Below are 19,793 nucleotides of genomic sequence, written 5' to 3'. Positions count from 1 at the left end.
GTAAAAGAACGAAGGCAAAAGGTGATAAGCAAGTGCACGAGTCTATTGTAATTCAACTTTTTAATCATTTTCTAGGTTTATGTTTAGAGAGAATTTAAAGGACAAAATATTCAGTAAATAAGCTAAAGTTTTTTTTGCTTATTTCTTTAATATGTTCATATAATACACTTGTCGTTGTCATCATTGTTTTCTAAGTAAATACACTCACTATATCTCATTCACCTTTGTTATTTTGACAGCATGAAAAAGGAACAAAAATTGAGTGTTACATATTTCTCAAATAAACTCTATTTTAAAACTGTGAATAAATGCTTTCAAGGCCATTTTTCTCCTTAGTTCTCCCTGAAATAGTTATTTTGAAGTGGCATAATATAAAGAGTAAATATATTATGTTTCATAAATAAGTTCCAACTACTAACCTCACAAGAATTTTTGTCCATGCACTGTTGTTGTTTTGCTTTAAATCACATCTGATCAAGTCGACTATAATCAAAAGGCATTCTTGCCACAACATAGGATATTTAGGATTGTATTGTTTGAAGATGGCGGAATTGATTTGAAGGAGATTTGGCTGCTATTTCTAGAAGGTCATATAGGCTCCCTAGTTGTTTCTCACATCAGCATAGGTTTTCACTACAACTTCCTCTTTAAGATGCTATCTCATAGACTCTGTTTCTCTCTTTCTCATTTCTGAAATTTCCTGTTAGATTGCTCCTTTTCAGTGTGCATCATAGTGTCTGCCTTCAGCCACAATCACATCTCCCATGCACTTCTTTATGTCAACAAACAACCAACTTCTAATTTTCCCACTCCAAGAAGACCTGCTATTGCTTTTCACTTCTCTTCAACCTTTCTTGTATAGGCATCATCCACAGGAAACCTAGACACATCAGTCTTGAACTGCTTCCATCATCAGAAACCTTGAAAACATTCTCTTCTGAATTCTTCAGAGTCTTCAGCATAACTAAAATACATTCACTACACGTTTCAAGAAGACTCTGTAAACACTCATTTAAAATCCTGAAACTTGCTACAAGTATCTGCTTGTTGTAATGTATAATCATTTATGATGAATACACATGATATTGCCTAAAGGCTGACTCTCTTTAAAGCACAAATGTAACCCACATTAGAGTATGACTTAAATAAGACAGGCATTCTACTATAGAAATTATCTAATGATATACAGGTGTCTAAATTTGCAATGTTAAACCATCTTTCATGGGTTACACATTTAAGAGACCTTCAAAATATGACACAGGTTTTGTTTTAGCTGACTGACATTTTGACTAATTCTGAACCTTGGATATTCTGCTAGAATTGGTCATTAACAGTCTATAAATGATAAGTTTAATAAATGTTATAATATTTTTGAGACATTTCATCTTTTCATTCATTTGATGTTATTGGTAGAGAGACTTCATTTTAGATGTAACATAATCTTCATTTTGAAAACTGTCATTGTATATAAAGCAATTAATCAGTTTGGGTCGTTTTGTCTTTGTCAAACCTCTTTTAAGAAAAGAGGTTCTATTTTCATCTTGCTCAAATGTTGGCAACTGGAATAATTTATTGATCTTATCTCAGTTTGTATTTCACACATGGCATTATCTATGACAGACTATACTCATATATATATATATATATATATATATATATATATATATCTTCAGGCAAAAACTTATCTATAGGATGGTTTATATTAGAATATTTTAGTATATAGTCACAATGGTGGTATGCAAATCAGTGTATACGAATCAGTATGGATTGTAATAAGAATTAAGTAGTAGGAAAATCAAGGAATCAATAACAAAAAGTAATTTGAATCCCAGACTAAAGGGTGATGGTCATCAGTGGATTAATAATTAAAATTGTGTGTACATTTTTGTATCCACAAATGAAACATAGTTTTATATTATATAAGCTTAACAAGAAGTGAAGTGTTTTCATTATTATTGCATCAGGTTTTCATATATTAACCCTGATGCTTTTTATAGATGATGTTAGAGAGAGGGGGGGTGCGAGTGGGGGAAGCTTAGTCATTATCTCAGCCTGTATTTTGTTAGCTTGCAATTATCCACTATTTCTACTGTTGACAGTTTGACATTAATTTTAATATGTGAGGCTTTTTTTGGTTTTCCTAATCTGTCTTGCTGTTTTGTTTTTAATGTTTGACTCTTGTAAGAAATGTTGATATGTTGATAATTGAAGTTCTGCTTCAAGGGGCTAGGGGTGTAAAAATTAGGATTTAAGGGGGGGAGGGTATTTTAAGCTACTATTAGATAATAACATTCCCACCTTTTGAGACAAGTTATCACAACGACTGATGGTTCTCCATTTTGCTTTCTTTCATTTACACAAAATTTCCATCAGTTTTTATCTCTGTTTTTGAATCGTTGCTGCTTTTTTCTGAATGCTTGGATTTGAACTTGGAATATCATAATCCACTGAGCATCTAGAATTATTTATGCAGTTTTAGGATATTAACTTCAGAATAAAAAGTTTTGAATAGTACAACAATCCACTATCATACAAACAATGGGTTATATACCTGTTGTAATTTAGTCATCCATAGATTATGGATGGCAACAAGTATATAGCCCATTTTATTTTTTTACAAACAATACACAATGCTTCAAGTGAACTACAATACTCTCATATTAACTTCAGTTTTACTGCAATGGTAGCTCTATGGAGTTAAACTCAATGATTGAGCTATCATTAAGTGCTACAAACATTTGATTCTTCTGAGTTTTATAATGGAATCTTCATTATATCTATTTTACCATTTATGATTCTAATATTTCATCCTCCTTGAGGGTTTTTTGATGTTTTTTTATCTAATGTGGTGACAGGACCTTCTGTAAATGCAGTGAGGACTGAACATGGTCTCTATTTTTTGTATCAACCTAACAGTTAATGGTGGTTTAATTCCTAATCTGAATGTGGTCACAAGTTTTATATGACTGACTGGATATTGGCATTATAAATAACCACAATAGAGACTCAAAAATCCAACCGGCATTATATGAATTCACTGCTGATTGCAGTTGTCCTGTAGATAATGTCTGTTTGTCAACAGATAGTGTCTGTTGAAAATCAGTAATCTGAGAACTGACTTTTAGCTCAGTATGAATGTTGTTGTTATTTTAAAAATGAACTTAAGTATACTAAAAAAGTATAGGTTGTATCATGTGCTTTATTTTGAAGGGACTGTTTTCTTGGACACTTAACATTCTCTGAGTTTTGTCTCTCTTGTGAATGTGTTTGGAAATGTTCCTTCTCCTCATGCTACGGTTGGTTTGTCTGGATTGTCTTTCCTCTCTTAGATATAATATCTTTATTACATCCAAAGTGTCTTGTAGTCCTAAAGAGGCCCTCAAAGGATTTGGACATTAATATTCTTCAATTTGAAATACAAGTTTGAAACTCAAGTTCAGACAGAGTTAATTTACATTATTCAGGAATAAAATAATTAACGATTAGAGATTGAACTGATTGAAACGTGTAAATGGAGTTTAATACTCTAGAAAACTTAAGTTACAGAGTAATATTTGGGTGAAATCTTTTCTATTTGTGAATTTAGTGTAAACATTTTGTGTGTGATCTTAAATAGTGCGTTTTTTATTACAGCAGTCTAGCCAGGTTAATGTAGAAAAGTGATCCAAGTAAATGATGCGTTTAAGTTTGTTACTGTGCTCGCAAACTTGAATGGTTGTTTGAGCTATCCGTGCCTTCGGTTTTTTGCTTTTGCTGCTGTGATATTGATGTCAGATGCATTCTCAGTATGCTTATCATGGCTGCATGGATTTATAAAATTACATGAATTGTACTAAATTATCTTCGTTTCACTTGGTAGTTGGGAAATAATATTGCAATGAACAATAAAACAGTTTTTTTCTAAATCCATGTATTTATTTGAAATTTTTTTGAGCTTTGATTTAAGATTATGAAATTTTGCTAAAAGTTTGAGCTATCAGTATTTATGTGATTAATATAAAAGTCATTAGTATGGTACAAGGCCATAAATTTGGTAAGAGGGCATATTTGAATAGACTGCCTCCAGTATTTAGCTGGTATTTTATTAATTATGGAAGGTTGAAAAATTGTCAGCTATGATGGAATTTGAATTGAGAATGTAAAAATACATAGCTAAATCCTGCAAAATATTTTATTGTGCACTTTACTTACTTGGCTACATTTGTTATATTTAGACTTAATTACAGAATCAATCATTTGTAATAAGTTTCGTAATGTGATAATATTCATAGTTTCATCTTTAACTTTTGTAATCATGTTTTTTTGTTATCCAGTTTTTAATGTTTGTTGTTTGTGCACATTTTTCATGATCCATTCTCATTCTTACTTGGTTCTGTCATACAACATTGCTACTCAGTGTGGTCCTTTGTGAGAGTGTTACAAAGCAATCTGATGTTCAGTTTGATTGATTTACCAATTCCCAGTCACCAATCATTATCAAAGTCAACCAGGTGCATTTGTTATGACACCAACGACACCAGAGGGGTTATCTTTCAGGAGGAAGAGATTTCTCAGTTCAGGATCAGTTTCATCTTGGAATGATTGTCTTCCTAGATATGTTACTTGTTATATGAGCACCCATCTCTCTGTTGTGTAATTGCATGGGAAGTTTACCTCACATAACAACATAATGATGAGTTTATTTAAAGTACCCATCCTTCTAGAGCAGATGCCTTCATGTCTACTGAGGAGAGAGATCAGCCTAAGAAGTATCCTTCTACATAAGACAGTAAGGCAAACAGTAACCATGATGAATGCCTTAGTATCTTAAGCATGGTGGTGTTCATACTGCTTCAGCTGCTAACTAGAGGTTGAACTTCCAAGACTGGAGTTGAAACCAGTTAAAAACACAGAACATAAAATCAGAGACAACACAATCTGAATTGATTTAACATGAGCAGTGGTGACTTGAAGTCTCTTACTTTATGGACATTGACATTTACATTCTGTAGTGGTTGGCATTAGGAAGGGCATCCAGCCATAGAAACCGTGCTGAAACAGACATTGAAGCCTGGTGCAGCTCTTGGCTTTACTAGCTCCTGTCAAACCATCCAACCCATGCCAGCATGGAAAATGGGCGTTAAATGATGATGATGAATGTGTTGGACAGTGGGTGATTTGCCAAGAACAGAAAACAAACCAGAGACAGGAAATTTATGGCCGAAGTAGTGTTGTTTACATTCAAGACATTATGGTGAATGCAAGGCAGGAGTAGCTTAGAGCAAAAGTGTGTAGAGTGTATGTGTTTGATACGAAGTAAGTAGATGGGTGATGGGGTTGGTATTAATGGGCAGGAAGAAACAAAAGAGAAGAATGAGTTTGGTATATGATGGTGGATATAAGTTGTTGGGGGTCAACGTTTTGAAGTTGAGGAATTGTAGGTATCAGATTGGCATAACCACTACAGCATTACTCTTATTGGCTGGTTTGATAAACGATGTTGTGCTGGTGTTGAAGGCAATGGGTGCAGCAAGCTTCTGTACCCCCGACTGATAAATGCTGTCTTGTGCATTTCGACCCACACAACCCATCCGCCTCACACTCATACTTGTTATAACCCTGCGTACAATAAACAGACGTGTACACATGGGCATACAATATCTATATGCAAACTCATACACAATGTGTATGTGTGTGCGTGTGTTTACCTGCATTTATCTACTCTGTGTGTATGAGTGCACATGCATGAATACACTATTTACATATTTTAAATACCTGGCACCATACCCCCTCCCCTCTTCACCAATCTGTCTGATCTCTCTTACCTCTATCCCTCTGCTTTAGACTTTGGGCTATAAAACATCATTCTACTCACTTGTATTCAGTCCACTTCCATTTTCCATTCACCATTCTAGTTTTGATGTAAACAACCTGCAGCCTTCTGTCCCATCATTTTTTTTTTTTTTTTGGTTCCCAACAGAGAACCACTGTCTGAAACATTGAATTCACCTTTTATTTTTTGTTCAACTGTAATTATATACTTCATACTCATGTTTGTTGTTCTTTTTGATTTTTTTTCCCTGAGATTTTTTGAAGTGTTAAATATTTAAATTCCAGAAATTATATAAAACAAACAAACAAAAGCTTTAGAAATACAAGGAAATGTTTTGTTGCAGAGGAAAGATGTTACTTTGAAACAAACTACTCCAAATACATAATGTTCTGAAATGTGTGGTTTTCAATTCTGGTGAATTAAATATGATAATTAATATCATTTTATCTAATGTCTTTTCCTCTCATTTATATATATATATATAGCTAATTTTTTTTTTGTCCAATTATTTGTGATATTAAAATGTTTTATTTGGTTAAAAGGTATAAACATTTGTAATAATTAACCAAAGAATTTTCTTTTCTTGAACTGCTGGAATATAAACAATTGGCAGGATGTCATATTAAGATTAAAAAATGTTTTATCTCAGAATCTTTTGGGTAGTGCTTTCTTTTTTTTCCTTAATAAAAAAAAAAAAAAAAAAAAATTAATATTTAAATTTATTTTTCCTCAGAATGCTGATATGTCTTTGTCGAAGAATATTATTAAGAGCCTCTTTTGTTAGACTTGTTTTCTAGCTAAATCAATTCTTGTGTTTATTTTACAGCAAGGCAAGAAAGCAGCGCTGGTGCAGTTGATGAAGATTTATTTATAAATTCATTTGAAGATGTTACTAAAGTTCAGGTAATCATGTAATTTCCTCATTTACTTTTCATTGAATCTTGAAAATAATCTACATTCAATCAATGGATAGTTGTTGCTGCAGATAGCATTTGAAGTGAACCTCCTCTCCATCTCTCTCAAATGATGGAAGTGAATAACTCTGTTCTCTCACAGTTGCTTTTTCATTCACTGTTTTTATTTACAATAATCTCAAAATAATCATACTAGTTGGTTTCACTCATTTACTTATTTATTTAATTTTTCTTTTTCTGAAATTTTCGTTGCTTCTTGCAACCTCTTTGATAATTGTTGACTCTGTCCGTTATCAGAGCTGCGTTCTTTTTGTCTGTTTGTTTGTGTGCATGTGTGTGTGTGTGTGCAGGAAGCAATGAAAATTTCAGGGGAAGGGGGAGTAAATGAGTGGAAATTGAACCTGTGAATGTGTTAATTAATAAGGCATTAAAAGAGAATGACTCTCCTCAGACACAACAAAATATGCTTCAACACACGAATTCTTTTGTTAGACTTGTTTTCTAGCTAAATCAAAGATGAAATAAAATAAACTTTGGCCAAGCTAGCAAGATGCTGAAGGACATTGTGTTCTGCTGTCTAAAAATCAAAATAACTACCTGACAGCTCCACTTCATTAAAGCATATTAGTTATTGTCTTACAGAGAGTTGAAACCTATTGACATTTCGTGTATTTTTTGGCGGTAAGCATGGCTAAATAGTTTCCCCCTTTAATGTTGTGCAAGTTGATTTGTTTGAAGCAGAAGTTTTAATCTTTGTGACATTAATTTGTGACATTCTCTTCTTTCTTTAAATTTGTTACATTCCTTTGTGTGTGTTTGTGGGTGCCTGTAACACCAATTTCTACAATACCTTCATGAAATCTGCCATTGAAGATATCCATGGTAAAAGGGACACGAGCACTGAATGTGTAGGGTCTGCAGAAGTTGGAGAGAAGTGAGCTGAGCACAATCCTTGGATAATTAACCCTTTTAGCATTTAAACTGGCCATATCTGTCTCAAATATTCTGCTTGTTTTATATTGAAATCCACCAGATCTGGCCTCTCACACTTACCCTACAGAATCTAAAAATTCTAAAAATAAAAATCACTTCATTCAAATCTCAAAGCTATGAGATGATGCAGGATCAATTCCAAACAATATGAATAAATAAGCATTACATTTGTCAGAGAAATCTGAGTGCTAAAGGGTGAACGTATGTGCAAAAGATTTGTTGAGTTGTGCAGAGATGCAACTGTAATTTGAATGGATGATGTGTGTTCAATACAGAAAGCACCATATTCTGTCAATTGTGGAAAAGAAAGGCCAAGTAGGAAACAAGAAGTTAGATGTCAGGAAATTGGGTTTTATAGAAAAGGTAACTGAAGATAATGTGTGCTGATTGATAAATCCATTCAACTTAGACCAGCATTGATAAACGTTTTAAAATGATAATTTGTTTTTCTTTTTTGTCTGCAGATTTATTCTTGTAAAGATATTCAAACCCACTTCTCTAAAATTAAAGATACTCTTGGTGACAGCAATCACGATTGGGAAAAAAGAGTTGAATCTGTAAGATATTAAAATATTTGTCAAATGCCATTGCTATTTAAAAATTTCATTATTGAATCTTAATTCACAATTGTTAATTATATCAAATAAATAAGAAAACTCTTGTAAAGTTCTATGTTTTATATTACTCTTAAGCCAATGCTTAAATTAATTGCGAGTGAAATGTAGAAGATGCTGACAGACCAAGTACAAATACTTCTTTTCTCATATTAAATGAAGAATGAAATTTTCGATTAAAATTGTTATTCTAATCAAAAACTGTTGGATTCACTTCACTATTTAAATTTAATTTGCCAAAATATTTTCATTGCTTTGAGACCACGACCTGTTCACTGACAAAATTCCGACGAAAATATTTTGGCAAATTAAATTTAAATGTTGAAGTGAATCTAACGGTTTTTGTGTGTTTTAAATGGATTATAAACACCTTCCATGCTGCAATTGTTTTCGTTCTAGCACATGATCTTGGATCAGGTCACTTGCTATGCAAGTACATCTGTTATTCTAATGAAATTCTTATAAATTTTTCATAAATTTTAAATTTTTCTAATTTTTGGAACAATTGTAGTTTTTAAAAATTGAACGTCATAGGATTGTTTAAAATACTCCTTAGTCTACATTACTTTAATAAAATCGAATTTGTCTTTGTTTAGCTTCGTTTAGTGCGAGCATTACTAATAAGCGGAGCTGCAGATTATGAAGACTTTTATTCTATGTTACGTACTTTGGAACCAGCTTTTTGCCTTGCTATCAAAGACCTTCGGTCTCAAGTTGTGAGAGAGGCCTGCATCACAACAGCGTAAGTGTTTTATCAGTTACAGAAACAATTTAATTTTCAGTCCCCATATTTTCATTTTTGTGAGTTTTCCCCTTTGATTCGCTCTCCTAACATTTAAACATAACATACCACCCTGATAACAATTCGCTGGTTTTCCTCAGTCTAAACTCATTCAAGATTTTTAGTTGTTCTCCTATTTATCTCTTTCATAACATTCTCACACAACTTATATTTCTCCATTTCTTTTAATTACCCCTGATTTACTTTTTTTTTTGTCTTTTTAGCTTTGTCTCCCAGCAGCTTGGAAATAAATGTGATCATTTTGCTGAAGCCCTATTGCAAAATCTTATTGCTCTAGTATCCAATACTGCCAAAGTAATGGCTACCTCTGGAGCTGTGTGTATACGCTTTCTGATCCAGGTATCTAAGCAGTTTATACTTTTTAATCCTAAATTGTAAATTCCCATACCAGGGACAATTTTTCACATATTCTAATTTAATTTCAATATTATCTTTTTGTGAGCTTATTTTCTATGGATATTTGAAGAATTTGTAAATGTTTGTTAATTTCTATGAAAATAACACTTTTCCTTCTTTGGCAATGTTGAAACTAGTAGTGATATTTGGCACTATTAAAATCACACTCAGTCTGTTCAATTAAAAAAAAAAGAAGTTTGTAACTGTCTAAGATTTCTATTGGTCATGGTTCACACCATCTATCTGCACCTACAAAGTCCCTCTTCTGGGTGTTGACCTGAGCAAGGTTTTTTTTTTTTTAAACAGAATAGCAGCAGTCTGCGATATGGCAAGCCGCCCATCTCCATGCTAATGATGCTGTCCAGTTGAAAAGTGTGGGCTGATAAAGTTTAACGTCAGTTTCTTGGCAGACAAACTTAGAATATAAAGATCTGGAATAAAAACCACAAAGCTAACAATTCTGCTAACCAAGCAGTCAAGAATGCTAGTTTTTAAGGTCCAGATTTGGCACTGTTATATGAGATCATCACAAAAGATAACCAGAGATTGTATGGTTTAACATTTGTAGCAACTTTAGTGCTTATAGTTTTGTCTGTTTATAATGAGAATAAAATGCAAGGCTGTTTCCTTTGATGTATGTAACAGTTGTCTTGATTTTGTTGAAGAGATTGGATTGTTGAATGAAATTCAGTTATGTGCTCATTAGCATAATACCAGCTAATTATGCAATTTTTAAATTATTTTTCCATCTATAACCAGGTGAATATAACAAAGCAAAAATTGTTTTTTGTTTGGACAATTAACAGCTTTCTTGACTTATTACATAATGCTGGTTCAGTATTTTTGAGGAATTTTAATAATTCTTTCTCAAGTAAAAAGCACTGGTGTTGGTGCCACATAAAAAGCACTGGTGCTGGTGCCCCCCCCCCCAGTATACTTTGTAAAGTGGTTGGCATTAGGAATGAACAACTTTGTTTACAAGCAGCTTTTTAGTCATTTAACTGTTTAAATATATTTCATGTGATATGATTGTATTGTGAATATTTGAATAAGGTTTTTATTAAAATGTTCTTTTTCAGTTCACTCATTCTTCTAAATTTATTCCTATAATAACTGGCAACTTTTCATCAAAAAATTCCATAATTCGGAGGTAAGTGATAAATTATATAAAATTTCTGAAAGTATCCCCTGATTAAGATGTTAGCTTTTGTATATAACAACACACACTGTTTTATATTTGATTTTTATTTATTTTTAACTTGCAGGTTGGTGTGTGAATGTTTGAAACAAATACTCCTCAGTTGGCCAACCCATATTTTAGAGAAACACATTGCAATTTTGCAAGATGCTATAAAAAGAGGAATCAGTGATCCAGATTCAGAAACTAGGGCACATTCCAGAAAGTAAGTTTTATAGCTTGTAAAAACCAAAATTATGAAGAAATCAATCCAACTGCAAAGCAAACTATTTACAGGGTTTCAAACTTCATTAAAATGTTGCTGGTTTCAGATCTGGTATTTAATATTCCATAAATTTGCTACTAAAATGTTTTCCAAAGTTGGTGCAGCAGACACAAGCTAAAATTAATATTAGCTCCCTGAGAGAAAATTGTCAAATTTATTTTCAGAATTAAAAAAAAATTGACGGGGTGGTGGGGAGGTCTCTTGAATTGTGGGTCAAAAGTTACTAAAACCCAATTACAATTTTATTTTTTTATTCAGAAGTTTCCATATCAGCTGAATATATAAACTCCACTAAAGGGTTTATAAGTAAAGGCACAATCTTGAGATATCTTGTGATTGTCTGTCAGCAAGCATTTTTCTTTTGCACCAGTTTATCAGAATATGATTGCATTTCAGTAGTCTGGAGATATTTCATGATCAGAGTTTATTATGTTAAACATTTTTCCATCATCAGTATGAAATAATACTCTACTACCAATAATCATTCATGATGCATTTTCATTGTAGTTTTTCTATATTGAAGAATTTACTTTTCCAATATATTGACCATTTTGACCTCACTTCAGCCAATCTCAATTTTATGAAAAGTTTCCCACCTATTAACAACCACTTTAAATTTGTCTGATCCTCTAATATTACATTCTTTACAGACATCATTCTTATGCAAACTTTTAATACTTTTAATTGCTTATTATTTTCCCATCCAAACACATGTGCTGTAATTTTTCTCCAACAGAGCTTATTGGCATTTCGCTACACATTTCCGAGATCAAGCTGACGCACTGCTGAATTCATTAGACGTTGGTAAACAAAAAGTCCTCCAAGGGGAGTTAAGTAATTCTTCCAGTAATAATTCTCTAAATAGTGCTGACTCTCTGAAGTTACCTGCATCAAGGTCACGCTCTGCTAGCCAAGATCGAATAGGTTTTGATTCACTTACGTAAGTTACACACATTAATTTTTTTCAAGCTGTTTCAATTATTTTCTTTAATAAATAGATGTTTCTATTATTTTTATTCTCAATGTTTATAATTTTTATTTTTTCCCTTCTAGTTCATATATATTTTGTTTCTATAATTTAGCTGTTATACATTTGATTAAACATTTACAAGGGCTCTTTTGTGCAGAGGAAGTATTTTATGAATTATTATTATTGTATGTATTGGGGTGAATCTTGTGTATCTTACAAAAATAGAAAGGATAAAAATAAAAAAATTAAAATGTTTTGGTGAAAAACTTCGTCTTTGTGGATAAACGGAATCCTCCCTCCACCCCAATATCAAACTTCTCCAAGATTAATCCTTGGCTGTTTTATGATTAACTAAGAATGAAAAAGCACATGGAATCCATGAAAGGAATTTTCAAGTAGTGTGTACAATGCCATTGAATATTGATTTAGATGGCAAGTTTCAGATGCTGGCAGAGGTCAAAGATGATTCTTAAATGTTTTAAAGACAGAAAGTAATAAGCATAATATGTTTAGAATGGCGAAAAAAAGAAAAGAAAAATGAAAATGTTGAAGTGTTTTGTGTAAGAAACATCTCCCTAATAATGCTAGTATTTATGCTATTTCGTATTGGTGTTGGGATTATACATTGAAGAGGCACTAAATCAATTCTACAATAAAGCAAATTTTTGGCATTGTAAGTTGTCATTAGCTATATATACATTATCAAAACACATGAAAGCATGGCAATTAAGAAATTTTGAACAAAGAAATCTTCTGAAATTTGCGTATTATTGTTGAAGTGTACAAAGCCAAAGGATGGAGTTAACTTGTCTATAGTTCGAAGACCTATATTAACCACCAAATACCACAGAACTTAGTCTTGACCCTCTTATATTTTGAATTATTGCTATTTAAGCTTGTGCCTGGATGATAAATGCAATCTGTATTTTGCAATTAAGGCACATTGTTTATGACAGCATAAAACGAGCTATCATTAGTTATTTAATTATTGAAATGTTATTGATAATGGTGTGTTGTAAGATATACTTTTCTTAACCAAATTTCCCAGTCTTATTAGTTTTATCTAGTCATTTATATAATTAGATCGAGATTCATATCTCTTTATATGAAATATAACACCATCTCCTATCCCAAGCCATATAGCATTTGGCATGGCATATCAATATTTTAATGTAGTAAAGATTATTTGCCAACATAACATGGCAGTCCTGGTTTAGGACGAATATTGCTGTAATTTAACCCCAGGAGACATCGTCTCCAGCTGGCTATACAACACGATCTGTGTCCTTATATTTTCGAACACAGATCGTGTTGTATAGCCAGCTGGAGATGATGTCTCCTGGGGCTAAATTACAGCAACATTCGTCCTAAACCAGGACTGCCATGTTATGTTGGCAAACAATCTTTACTCCAAAGTACTGTTGCTGAATATCTCTCGTTGTGAGATTTAGAAATAGTAATTTTCCAATATATTAATGTTTGGAAACTGGGATTATCCACACAAAATCTATCCATATGAAGTAAATCTGAAGTAATGATCTAAAACAATTCAGTAGACATTGTAAAAGATTAAGTTTGAAAAAAATCTTCAGGAGTTTACTGAATATATTCATTTGTGTTACCATTTTAGGCGTGGTGGCACCCGCCGGTCTGTCACTAGCAAAGTTGCTCCAAGCCCACGACAAGGTATGATTTGTTTTACCCATTTCTTTGTGGATATTTCTATGAAGTTTGTTTGGTTGTTACAGTTTGTTTTAATCTTAAGCTTCTTTTTTTTTTAAAGATTTTCAATAAAATATTTTCCCTGCTCTAAAATAATACTCAAAAGAAAAAACCCAGGTGACTTTCTCTGAGATCAAAATGGTTTGGTTTTAAACATCAAGCTGTGACCATCCACAGTTTTAATCAGTTGTTTTCATACTCTACCTATGGATATTTCAGGATTTTTGCTTGTTTGTTTGTTAGTTTTGAAAAATTTATGGCTGAAAATACCAAAATGTATGTCACTTAATCCATACAAAGGATGTTAAGCCCTTCTATCTCCCTTTAGTAACCTTTAGTTTCTTTTTTCATGCCCATCATCCAGCAACACACCATAGAAATATTGGTAGCAGTGGTGTTTGTAAGTATCTTAAGGTGCCTTTGACACCAATGGCAATTCTCTTGCTTTCTGCTGCTTCATTTCTACATAAGTACACATTCTCTACATCTCATTCTAATAAAACTACCACCAGGAAAATTAATACATTGTCAGTATTTCTAAATTTACATGTCTGAGGGTTCATTATTCAGCTATAGTTTTCTCCAATGTCAGCAACATACATCCTCTGTATGTGTGTATATATATATATATATATATATACACGCGCGCACACACACACACACACACACACACACACACACACACACACACACACACACACACACACACACACACACACACGCATGCACACACGCACACACACACACACACACACACACACACACACACACACACACACACACATGGTTAGTTCAATAAGTACTAAATGTGAAGGATAAATAAATCAAAAAATTTGTTTCTTTATTGCCCACATAGAGGGGACAAACAAAGGGTTAAGTCAATTACTTCGACCCCAGTGCGTAACTGGTACTTATTTAATCAACCCTGAAAGGATAAAAGGCAAAGTCAACCTTGGTGGAATTTGAACTCAGAATGTAACGGCAGACGAAATACCGCTAAGCATTTCGCCCGGCATGCTAACGATTCTGCCATCTCGCCACCCTATCAAAAAATTTATATTGGAAACAAACTGGAGACAATATTAAATCCAATATGTCTATTCTTTTACTAGTGTCAGAAGGCAATAATCCTTGTACCCATTTTTATCCATACTTATCAAATCACTGAGTTACAGGGCTTAAAGAGACAGAACTTAAAATATATTCCCCCCCCCCACACACATGCCAGACCCTCTCAGAGTTTCTGTCTTCCAAATTTCACTTTCATAGTATAGTTCAACTTAAAACTACAGTAGAAAATCTATATCCAAGGTGCTATGCAGTGGGATCGAACCTGGAACTTTCGATAATGTTAACTGTGCCAATACTAAGTCACTTTGAAAGTAAATTAACACCAAAATGTCACTCTTCTACAATTTTTATTAAAAGAAATCTCTGAAAGATTCCAAAATTTGTTGTGGTCACAAGACTTTTCTTCCTTGGTTACTGACTTTGTCCCTCTCTTAAATTCTTTCAGCCTAATATTTCAGTTCTCTGTGATGGAGCATCATTCATTTCCATTAGAATTCTTCCAAGATTTCTTTCTCGGTATTTTACTTAAGTACCAGCTTGACAATGCTTTAGTATTCTGCAGCTTCCCATTAAATCTGTAAAGGAGACATCAAAATAAAGCTTTATACATTATTATGGATACACACTGGGCTATTTTAGCAATAAAAATATCAGGATGTTATTTTAATTCTAGTTCACCTGTCTTTATTGATTTAACCATGTACACACATACAGACATTTATTATTATTTATTAATTTCTCTATTTTACATTAATTTACTCATTATTTTGAAGTTGCCAGTAATTAGTTCAGAGCATTTGAACGCTCTCCCACACCAACCCCATCAAACGATATGGAATAAGAACCTATTGTTCTTGCACTCACTTCTTTTTGTTTTATTTGCATAGTCATGTAATTAATTCCAGCAGAAAGTCTACACGTGTATTGTATTTTGAAATGCTCTTTAACCATTTACTGGCTACTTCATATCATTAACCTCTCATTGGACTAATTTCATTTAAAGTTTATATTTCTTCCATTATTTTATTCACTTTACTAAGAAATATCTTAGAATTATTGTTCAAAAACACTTCACTTTAGAACTAACAAATTTTTATTTCCGATACCCCTTTACTAACAAAATACAGTATATACAATAACATAGCTATAACCACACTAATTTTTATGGTTTATTCATAAATATATTTACATTAGGTGCTCATATTTGTTCTCTCTCTCTCTCTCTCTCATATATATATATATATATATATAATATGAAAGCTGTGTCTTTGACAACTATAGTGTTGATTTAGCTTGATTTATGTTGTAGATATTAAGTTGTAATATTGTAGTTATAAACATTTTTTTTTCTTTCTTTTATGTTGTCAAATAATACCTGGTGTTCTTTTAGTTATTTAGCCTGTTGTTGAATATTTTTGCTTTTCCTTTCAAATTTGTTTTTTTTTATTGTATTATATTCATAAACACATTACTGAAGTTAAGGCAAGACACTTATTGTCCCCTCCTGTACCTCTCATCTCTCATCAACTGGCCCAAAGCCACCCCCCTCTCTATTACTCCCTTCTCCCTGCTGAGGCAGGGGTCTTTGTTTTGCAAAGTACTTGGTGACCCTGCTGGTGCCACATGATAAGCATCATTGCTGGTGCCACACAAAAAGCACTCATACATTCTGTAAAGTGGTTGGCATCAGGAAGGGCATCCAGCTATGGAAACCATGCCAAAACAGACAATGGTGTCAAGGGTGGCCCCTGACTTTGCCAGCTCCTGTCAAACTGTCCAACCCATGCTAGCATGGAAAATGAGTATTCAATGATGACGATGATGTTATCTGCACCAATATACACATGTGTAGTACCACCTCTTAATGCCACTTTAAATCTCCACTCTAAGAATATTGAATTCATTGAGAACTGCTGGACTGAAAATCTACAGCACTGACTGTCCGTCAGGTGCTGCAGCAGTGTCCATCACAACAACTTGTACCAGAACACGATGCACACAAGAGGCTATAGAATGTTTTTGAATGTTTTTGCTGGCACTCAATATTCCAGTCAGTCCGGTTACTGGATGGCAGGGTATTCTATAGCCTCAAATAGAGTATTATCTTTAGGATTGAGTCATTCCATATCACAACTCTTTTTCAGTCTAGGCTGAGGCGTAACAAAAGACTTGTATCTGTTTCCTACTGTTTCTGATGATTATGTACTTGTTAATTGCTTAATCATTTAAACAGCCCAATCCTATACAGTGTTATTAGAATCTCAGATGTTTTGTTCCTAAACTAAAATTTGTCTTTCAATTTTTAAACGAAAGAAAAATCAAAATTGAAAAATAGGCTCAAGACCAGAAATTTTGAGGGGAGGTGTTAGTCAATACCACCAACCCCAGTATTTTACTGGTACTTTATTTCCTATGCTCTAATGATTCCGCCAGCTTTAAATTGCATAAATTGTGGGGTAAAATATTAAAGGGTTATCAGATGGTGTGGAGGTTCTTTCAAACTCATTTTGTTAAGATTGTTAGTTTTGTTGTATTTTGCTTTTTTGTTTTTAATTTTTTATTTCTTTATTGTTATTTGCTGTTTATTGTTTAAAATATTTTCTTCAGTCATTCAAATTTTGCCAATATTTGAAGCCTTTATTTGTACCAATTATTATATTTATTTGAAAATATTCTTTTTGTTATTTGTGTTAGTTTATGGATATCAACTTTTCAGTTTTAGTTAGTGGCCATTCCTAATATACAGAAAAGGTATAGGTAGGAATTCTATATTGAATGGCCAACTGGGTGCACAAGAGATGCAGTGGGATCAGACAGGCTGATAGAGAAGGGCATTGTAAGTAGCAAATGCACAAGAGTAGTTAGCAAGGAGATAGTATCCATGGAATTTATTCTTTCAAATATGTGGAAGTAGTTATGTCTGTTATGAATGTGGAGGTGGGTGCTTCAGAATGAGGTAAGAAATGGCCAGCAAAATATTACTTCTGTTGGCAAGAACTGGATTTTCTCTGTAAGAGGCAAATTGTATTATTCTTGTGCAGAATATGTGACATTGCATGGTAGCATTGAGTGCAGCGGGTATGCAGAAGCTTGGCAAAATGAGGTCAGCGTGCTCTGATGAATGCGTATGGAATGTTGGCACGGATGAATGATGACGTACAAGAGGAATCAACTTTGGTGTGGTGTTGTGTGGATATTTGATGCGGGTCATGGTTGATGGCTGAGTAAAGAAGCACTTAGTGAAAGGAGGGTGAGGAGAAAGGAGAAGACTACTGAGGCAATTACGAAAAATATTGGTGATAGTTGGTTTTTGAATGCTTAGATTCACTGGGGAAGTGACAATGGGCTGTAATAAGTGGCATTGGTAAAAATCTATCCGGTTCCTGCAAATGGGGGTGGGGTGGGATATGAAATAATGATGATAATGATCTCTTCCTATAAATATTTAGAAAACAAATTTTATTTTATTTTTAAAATTCACTTGCATCTTTAACAGTTCAGCTTAAAAGTTTAATAACAAGCGAGATCTATTAATCTTTGTGATCAAGTGATAATTCAGTGTTTTGATATTATTAATTCCGTAGTTATCAATACTAAAAACACATTTAGGTAGTCTGACCTTTTAGAACTTATCTAAATTATTTTTTTGTTTACACTTTGTAAACAGATCCTTTATAAAAAAAAACTTCTGCTTTTTTGATAGCTTTTTATATTCTGTCTGGTTTTAGCCTGTGGACTTTGAAAACGTCTCTTACAATAGATGCAAAAAATGTCTTTTGGCCAGTTATTATTCACACTTTGGGGGTGAAAATGTTCAAAAAGACTTTTCTTTAAGAATTTTAAATTTCAATATTTGATGATTTTGATTGATTATTTCATATAAAACATTGTTTAGGTTTGAGTAATGAACTTGTTAATTTTATTTACTTATTGACAATAAATACATTATTCAAATTCTATGAATAGGAAGTTTGTTTGTGTCTGTTCCTCAATAAGGGGTGGAGGGTATAAATAAATAAATAAAAATCCTCCATCGTTAGTTTTTCTTTTTTTTCTCCTTCGTATATAAACCTTCTTTTAGAACCCTACAGAATTAACTGATATGCTGTTGAAATCTATTTACATTTTTAAAACACAAACACACACAGACAGACACACTTGGCTGTGCATATTTTCCACTTTTTGCAATTATTTTCTTTCAAATATATTGCCAGTATTATTCCAGAACAGCACAAAAGAGACACTCCCGAAATGAAACTAATATTATTTATTTATAAATGTTTGGATTTTGATTGAATCTCACAATTGGCAAAATTTCAATGTCTGAATTTTTATATTGCAAATAGTTTTTTTTCTTTCTTATTTTGTAAATATTTTTTTCCCCTGCATGACTTGCTTTATATATTTTTACAATAATTTGCCATTTGTGCTCCTTCTGCCAGAAGTTGGTGGCGAAGGTGATGATACTGAAGGTAAGCTGAGGTTTTTGGTGATATTTCTTGCCACTTGTGTTACTATTCCTGGCTTCCTGTTGCATTCAGTTCAGTCATAACCCTTTACTTGTTTTGTGCCATTTTTATTTTTTTCATACCTGTTGTATAGCTTGGATGTTGTTTTTGTTTTGTTTTGCTTTTTTTTTTAATTTTTATCCTGTTACAGATGGTACTAGAGCTAACAGCACGGGTGGGATAGTGCGCTCTAGTAGTGATCTAGATCTGACTGGCTCCGCACGTATTTATCCTTCATTTTCAAGGGCCACAGCACTTAGACTTACTCCAGACAATACACGTTCACTGCGTAAGGAAAATATTATGTATATTTATAATAAGTGAAAGCTTTCATCTCCATAATTGTTTCTTAATTCTTGTATTCAACTGAAACTAAGAACTGGCATTCCTATATTACAGAAGCATTAAACTCTTGAAAATCTTGCTGTAATATGGAATTTTACAACACAAAAACCTGTTTTCTCATTGACTTTCATGTTAGTAAACATAGATGTTAATGGGAAAATAGTTATTTTTGCAATACAGAAT

General features: G+C 32.9%; 1 protein-coding gene across 1 annotated transcript in view; it reads left to right on the top strand.

Annotated features, from left to right (window-relative positions):
- LOC106878380 (CLIP-associating protein 1-B) overlaps positions 1–19,793 on the top strand; it is a 157,840-nt gene that overhangs the window by 89,281 nt on the left and 48,766 nt on the right. The window contains 10 exon segments of the mRNA XM_089364292.1: positions 6,639–6,715; positions 8,184–8,276; positions 8,930–9,075; positions 9,339–9,474; positions 10,611–10,681; positions 10,797–10,934; positions 11,731–11,934; positions 13,595–13,650; positions 14,051–14,086; positions 19,417–19,554. Of these exon segments, the coding sequence (XP_089220418.1) occupies positions 6,639–6,715; positions 8,184–8,276; positions 8,930–9,075; positions 9,339–9,474; positions 10,611–10,681; positions 10,797–10,934; positions 11,731–11,934; positions 13,595–13,650; positions 14,051–14,086; positions 19,417–19,554 (1,095 nt within the window).

This window comes from Octopus bimaculoides, chromosome 16 (assembly GCF_046866305.1).
Source record: "Octopus bimaculoides isolate indiv1 chromosome 16, ASM4686630v1, whole genome shotgun sequence".
Taxonomy (NCBI): domain Eukaryota; kingdom Metazoa; phylum Mollusca; class Cephalopoda; order Octopoda; family Octopodidae; genus Octopus; species Octopus bimaculoides.
Note: the sequence above shows the minus strand (reverse complement) of the source record. Positions and strands in the feature narration are given on the sequence as shown.